This window comes from Pseudorasbora parva, chromosome 1 (assembly GCF_024679245.1).
Source record: "Pseudorasbora parva isolate DD20220531a chromosome 1, ASM2467924v1, whole genome shotgun sequence".
In the NCBI taxonomy this organism is placed as follows: domain Eukaryota; kingdom Metazoa; phylum Chordata; class Actinopteri; order Cypriniformes; family Gobionidae; genus Pseudorasbora; species Pseudorasbora parva.
Genome location: NC_090172.1, coordinates 31,789,229 through 31,796,567, shown reverse-complemented (window position 1 = coordinate 31,796,567; position 7,339 = coordinate 31,789,229). Strand labels below are relative to the sequence as shown.

General features: G+C 46.1%; 1 protein-coding gene across 1 annotated transcript; it reads left to right on the top strand.

The window, feature by feature from the left end:
• The first annotated feature begins 401 nt into the window (after positions 1–401).
• Positions 402–4,071, top strand: LOC137084105 (uncharacterized). The gene is made up of 2 exons (XM_067450063.1): positions 402–781; positions 2,036–4,071. The coding sequence occupies exons 1-2, from the start codon at positions 718–720 to the stop codon at positions 3,934–3,936; spliced, it is 1,965 nt and encodes a 654-aa protein (XP_067306164.1). The 5' UTR covers positions 402–717; the 3' UTR covers positions 3,937–4,071.
• The last annotated feature ends 3,268 nt before the right edge of the window (positions 4,072–7,339 follow it).

Here is a 7,339-nt window from a genome sequence, read left to right as displayed (position 1 = left end):
GGAGACGGCTGCCCGGCCGCCTCATAAGCAAGTGAGATGGCCTCGACCACCCACTTGCTCATCCTCTGCTTAGATACTGGGGCCCCTTTCTTAGGGGGCCCGAAACAGACAAACAGCTGATCAGTTTTCCTCCACAGGGCAGCTCTGTGGACATAAGTATCTAACGCCCTGACAGGGCACAGCAGATTCAATCTTTCCTGGTCTGACGTCGTGAAAGGAGGAGGACAGAACGCCTGAAGAGTGATGGGGCCCCGTGGGCTCGTAGGAACCTTGGGGACATAACCCGGCCTGGGATGCAGAAATGCTTTCACCATCCCAGGCGCAAACTCTAAACATGAGGGCACTACTCTGCCCTACAAAACAAAAAGGCAGTAACTGCATTTTTGGTCAAAAATGAGTTATTATCATTTTCATGACATTCAAGGCATCCTTTGTTATGTGACAAAAAATATTATCTCAAATGTGTGTCGTTTTGGTGAAAAATGGTAGTCGTTTGTACAGTAACTGCAAAAAGGCCTAGTGAAACAAAGCATGAGTACAGTAACATCCATTACTGTATTCTTGTTTTGTTTTACCCAACAAAAAATAACCGTGTTGCTACGCAGCGCAGTTACTGTTTCCATGGTGAACACACACAGCTGATTTAGCGGCATCCTCACGAGACGGTTTTAACATTTGCGATTTCACCCTTCTAACTTCCCACAAATTTTGTTTGAGATGGCACAAAGCAGGGGAAAGAAGATGGTCGAACTGGCGTTGAAAAGAAAATACCCGGAGAATGGTAAGTAACAGTGACAGATTAAACATTTAGAGGCTAGGCTATCACAATATAAACACCTGTCAGCCGCCAGGGCGGGACTTCCTCTCAGAGGTCCATTCAGAAAGCATTATGCTAATTAACAGGCGATGTTTCAAATAGCTTTGCTTACCTCCCCCTGATCCTCCCTGCTCCTAGCTGTAACTTTATCCTCTGTAACTTCACATCATCGCCGATGCCATGTCATCATTTTGTTGTTCATGACACAAAGTTATAATCCAATCAGCGGTGGAAAAATATTCAATAACTAGAAAAGCACTCGGAGAGCATAATAACCGCGGTCAATGTAGCATTACAAATTCCAAATGTCCCGTGTTCCGGATCACCACCAAAATGTAGTCATCTGTTCCTTGTCCTAATACCCATGTTGTCCGAAAATGTCATCCAAATCCGTACAGTACTTTTCGAATTATCTTACTAACGAACAGACAGAGAAACGGCAACAGGTGTCTGTTCAACTTAAAACGCACTCTCTTCGCGTCCGCTGTTTGAAGACTATGTCCGCTGTTTAAAGACTATGTCCGCTGTTTAAAGAAATTAGTGAGTTGTGAGCAAAACTGACACCTTTCTCTTTACTGTAAGCATCATGCTTTCAACAAAAACAAACTTCTGCAGAGCGAGTCGGCAGTTATTTACGACCCCCCTTAGCGCTCAGGCTCAACACATTGGTTCCTGTTCCTAAGCATTTATTTATTGCACGGTTTGTTCTTCTAAATATAAAATTATATATTTAATTTGGATTCCCCTTAATTATATTAACCTATGAAAATGTTTCCCTCTGCATTACTGCAAGCTTCTGTTTTATCCTATTATTGTAGGATAATACAACTTACAACCTAATGTAACTTATAAAGCCAGGCTGCGTTTTTTGTATGTTGGCTTTTCTTTCTTCATTTTCATTAAGGGTTAAAAATTATTAATTTATTATTGTGTTAGTCATTATTTAGGCATTTATTAATTAATTAAACTTTATTAAAATTATTCCCTGTACAATTAAATATTATGATATACAGACATCGATATATAGCCTACATATGTTGATCAGAGTGAAGATGTTGTCCTGTAGGTCCATATAATAATAATTAATAATAAATACTAATAATACTAATAATAATAATAATAATAATTTGTTGCAGTAGCCTACACAGACAGACAGACAGACACAGACAGATGTGGATTTACATTCATGCCACTAATTTTCTCTCTTTTTCATTTAAGATACACATGTAGGTATTCCATCAAAGAGGCAGCAAGTCCTGCCCCCCGCTGAAACAATGGAGTGGACCATCCTGGACACTTTCCTGGATACCACCAGCGTGGACAGCTTATATGATGACATTACAGACCTAGATTATGTCCCAACCCCTACGATGGCACAGACTGAAGTGGAACTTGGAGACCCAGGAGAACAAGTGCAAGAGCCCCAGCCAGAGCCCCAGCCAGAGCCCCAGCCAGAGCCACAGCCAGGGCCACAGCCTGATGTTGAATCACGTCGACCACCAATGAGAGAGCCATGTGGTGCCAAATGTCGAAGAAGGTGTACAGACCATATTTCAGAGGAAAGACGGAGGGAGATATGGAGTCAGTACTGGGAGATGACCTACACAGAAAGACGATCATGGATGTTTTACTCAGTTACCCCAATGCCAACCAAAAGAATAACAACCGGCCCAGAAAGTCGCCGTGGCCGCTCATTTATCTACCGCCTGCAAAACCAGAAAGGAGAGCCAAGACAGGTCTGCAAAATGTTTTTCCTGTCATCATTGGGCTACCACCCTAAAAATGACAGTCTCGTTATTTCCATGATGGGGAAGTCGAACACCAGGCCACTGGTTCCATCCAAGGACCAGAGAGGAAGGCAGGCTGCAGTCAACAAGATAGACGTGAAGACCCTTGATGACCACATTGAGTCCTTCCATCCTTGTGTGAGCCATTACAGACGGGAGCATGCCCCAAATCGACGGTACCTGCCAAGTGACATCACAATTAAGATGATGCATTCAGACTACCTGGATAAAGGAAACGCCTGCTCCTATGAAGCATACAGGAAGATGGTAAAAGACAAAAAAATCAGCTTTGCCAAACTTGGGGAGGAGCAATGTGAGGACTGTTTGGAACATGCAGAACATGTGAACTGCCACACAGGGGAGACTGAAAGCTCAGATTGCCCAGAGTGCCTAAGGTGGAACAAACATAAGCAGTCTGCCCTAGAGAGCCGCCAAAGCTACCAGGCAGATGCAGAGAGGGACTGGCCGGACATGACATCAGTTCGGAGTGTGGACCTCCAGAAGGTGATAATGCTGCCACGGATGCCAGGAGTCAAGTCAGCAGTATTTACTCGTCGCATCGTGGCATACCACGAAACATTTGCCTCAGTGGGGAAAAAAACAAACAAAAAAAACACCATCTCTGTATTGTGGCACGAGGGAATGGCTGGGCGAAGTGCCGCGGAAATTACATCAGCATATACAACTGCATTGGAGAAGGAGCGGGATGTACGCCACACCATATTCTGGGTGGACAACTGCAGTGCACAGAATAAGAACTGGTGCCTTCTATCCTCACTTGTCACTCTTGTGAACAGTGACACCATTTCACAGGAGGACATCACACTAAAGTTTTTTGAGAGGGGACACACGTTCATGAGCGCAGACAGTTTCCACCATGGTGTCGAGCAGCAAATGAGGAGCCGTCCAGGTGGTGTGGTCTACGACTTTGAGGACTTTGTGAGTGTTGTGGCAAGCTCCAACTCCAGGAAGGTGGATGTTATCAAATTGGAGAATGCCAATGTGCTAGATTGGAGGGATGGCCACTCCACCGTCAAGGTCAAGAAAGCGCAAGCACCAAAGCTTGGGGAGATGGCGGAGATACAGGTGCGGCGTGGCTCCAAGAGCCTCTTTTACAAGCTGTCCCATACGGAGAATGAATTTATGGAATTGGACTTCCTCATGAAGAAATTCTCGCTGAAGGTGCCCACTCTTTTGCGACCACAGAATAGAGGGGTTGAGGAGGTCAAGAAGAGAGACATCCTCTGTAATCTTTGTCACCTCATGCCACCAAACAGGAGGGTGTTCTGGTATTCCCTGCCTGTGAGCAATGTTTTGGAGGATGAGGAGTAATAACCATATGAAATGTGGTGTTCATCAATTATTTGTATTATTATTATCATCATTATTTATTTATTTATTCATTCATTCATTCATTCATTTATTTATTTATTTATTTATTTATTTATTTATTTATATATATATATACACACACACAATCTATTATTAAATGTATGTTTACTAATTTGAAATATCTGTCCCATGTATTCATTTCATTCAGTACTTTATGTTTATAAACCTACTGAAACAGATACTGCACCATATAAAATCATCAACTTGTTTATCTTAGTTATCATCATAAGAGTACAAAAAGCGTTAGAAACACTTAGGCAACATGATTTTGTTTTGCTCTGTTGAATTGGAGTTTAACTTGCCTATATTGCTCCAAAGAAAAGTTGTTTTGCAATGCTTTAACATGAATGTGATTTGTAGGTATAGCAGATACTACATTACAGATTGAGAAACACCCCCAGAGACACATTAATCTAATACTCACACATAATAATGTGGTCCTATTCAAAATAAATTGTCCCCATTTGGGCCTTGATACAGCTTAGCAATGTGAGACTTTAAGCAGCCGTTTCAGCACCAGAACAGCTTCCGGGTGGAAAATATTGACCTAAAATGGTCAAATTAATTTGGGTTTGGTATATCCATGTTCAGAAAAACAAATGGTTCCAATTATTTCAAATACAGTAAAATACAGTAATATATCTAACACACCCAGAGCCCAAGTTGTGGCAAAATAGTTCTTGGAGAATCTGTAGTTACTGCCTTTTTCCTTGGCATGGTGCCACGTTTTTGGTAAGTAATACAAAGCAAGAATACAGTAACTGCAAAATAGGGGTAAAATACCAAATTAAAAATGAGGATTGATATGTACAAAAATAAAACTAATATAAAGTAACAAAAAAGCCACATGTCCAATAATCTACCTACAACTACTTAGGCTGGATGACAGGATAACTTTAAAGTCATTTTTCTCAGTTCTGCACTCTGCGTAGTTACTGCCTTTTTGCTTTGTAGGGCAGTACAGACAGGGACTGAATATCTCCTATTCTCTTTAGAGATGAAATAGCCAACAAAAATACCATCTTGAGGGTAAGGAACTTATCCGAAACCTCCTCCAAGGGTTCGAATGGAGGCTCGGACAAGCCCCGTAAAACAATGGCTAAGTCCCATGCTGGGACCCTCGAGTGCATCACCGGCCTCATCCTTAAAGTCCCACGGAGGAAACGTGTAATCAGAGGGTGTCTTCCCAAAGACACTCCACCGAAAGGGACGTGGAAGGCACCCAAGGCCGCCACGTACACCTTTATTGTGGAGGGGGTCAACCCTGCCGAGAACCTTGCCTGCAGAAACTCCAGCACTGTACCAACCGGGCAGTTAACTGGGTCCCACTGGCGTTCTCTGCACCATGCTGAGAAAAGTTTCCATTTCAGAGCGTACAGTTTCCTCGTGGACGGAGCTCTGGAGTGAAGGATGGTCTCTACGACCTTGGCCGAGAGACCTTCCTCTATGAGCCTAGCCCCCTCAGAGGCCAGGCCCACAGTTTCCACATCTCCGGGCGTGGGTGCAGGAATCTCCCGCCCGCCTGAGAGAGTAGATCCCTCCTGGTCGGAATCTCCATCGGAGAGCCTTCCAGGAGAGATATCAGGTCCGAGAACCATACTCGGGTCGGCCAGTACGGAGCCACTAGAAGTACCTGGGCCCCGTCCCGGCGTACCCTCTCCAGAACTCCTGGAAGCAGGACAATCGGGGGGAAGGCGTATAGAGGTAGCCTCGGCCACTCCTGTACCATGGCATCCAGCCCCAGCGGGCAGTGGGAATTCTCCGCCGAAGCAAATAGGTCTATTTCCGCTTTCCCATAAACCTTCCATAGGAGCTCCACCACCTCTGGGTGGAGTCTCCATTCCCCGGGCCTCGGCCCCTGTCTCGACAGGCTGTCTGCTTCCTGATTTAGGACCCCGGGGATATATACTGCCCTGATTGACAGCAATTTCCCCTGGGCCCACAGGAGGATCCGATGTGCCAGTTTGTCCAAAGGACGGGACCTCAGACCCCCCTGGTGATTTATGTAGGCGACCACCGACGTGTTGTCTGTCCTGACTAACACATGGTGGCCCCTGAGGTCGGGCAGGAACTGTTTCAATGCAAGAAACACTGCGAGCATCTCTAGCCGATTTATGTGCCAGTGCCGCTGATGTTCCTGCCATAGACCCTGGGACGAGCGACCACTCATGGTCGCCCCCCAGCCCGTGAGAGAGGCGTCTGTCGTTAGCGTTACGCGACGAACATGAGCCCCCAACACGGGACCCTGAGATAAAAACCCCGGGTTTTTCCACATGACCAGAGCACGTAGGCATCGCCGCGTGACTTTGATCGTGCGGAGCGGATTTCCCCTCGGGGAGAACCCTTTCGTTTTGAGCCACCACTGCAGTGGCCTCATGTACAGTAGGCCAAAAGGTATCACGTTGGACGCTGCTGCCATGAGACCTAACAGTTTCTGGAACTGTTTCACAGTGACGGCCCGGCCTAGCTTCTGTTCTTTGACGGCTGCCAGGACCGATGCTATGCGTGTTGGCGATAATTGCGCCCGCATAATTACCGAATCCCAGTTCACACCTAGAAAAGTGGTTCTCTGAGCCGGAGAAAGCACACACTTCTTGGCGTTCAGCCTCAACCCCAGCTTCGACATGTGGGCGAGAACAGCATCTCGATGCTGAACCGCCATCTGCTCTGTATTCGCTAGAATCAGCCAGTCGTCGATATAGTTCAGTATGCGGATGCCCTGCAGACGCAGCGGCGCCAGAGCTGCATCCACACACTTGGTGAACGTGCGGGGTGACAGTGCTAGACCGAAGGGAAGTACACGATATTGGTATGCCTCTCCCCCGAAGGCAAACCTCAGGAACTTCCTGTGATGTGGAAGGATGGAGACATGAAAATACGCATCTTTGAGGTCTATGGTGACAAACCAATCCTCCGATTTGACCTGCGCTACAATCTGTCTGAGTGTAAGCATCTTGAATTTGAGCTTGGCCACCGAGCGATTCAATAGCCGCAGATCTAATATCGGGCGTAAGCCCCCATCCTTCTTCGGCACGATGAAGTAACGGCTGTAAAAGCCAGACTCCGTGCTGGGAGGGGGAACCCTCTCTATAGCCCCTTTTTGCAGGAGTGTCTCTACTTCCTGTGCCATTACCAGAGCCTGCTCCGGGCCCACCTCTGTAGGTAGGACACCGCAGAAAGGAGGTGGCCGACTTTTGAATTGAATGGCGTACCCCTTTTCTATTATCTGCAGGACCCAATGAGATATATTTGATAGACGTTTCCACTCGTCTAGAAAATCTACTAAGGGAACCAGCCTCTCGAGGCTGGCCTCTGGTGTATTTTGAGCAACAAGCACAGTGCC

What these genes read in the sequence shown, in the direction of transcription:
- LOC137084105 (XM_067450063.1), top strand. Translation starts at nt 718, where the DNA reads ATGGCACAAAGCAGGGGAAAGAAGATGGTCGAACTGGCGTTGAAAAGA. An exon ending in AAGAAAATACCCGGAGAATG is followed by an intron (nt 782 to 2,035) that starts GTAAGTAACAGT and finishes TTTTCATTTAAG; the next exon opens with ATACACATGTAGGTATTCCA.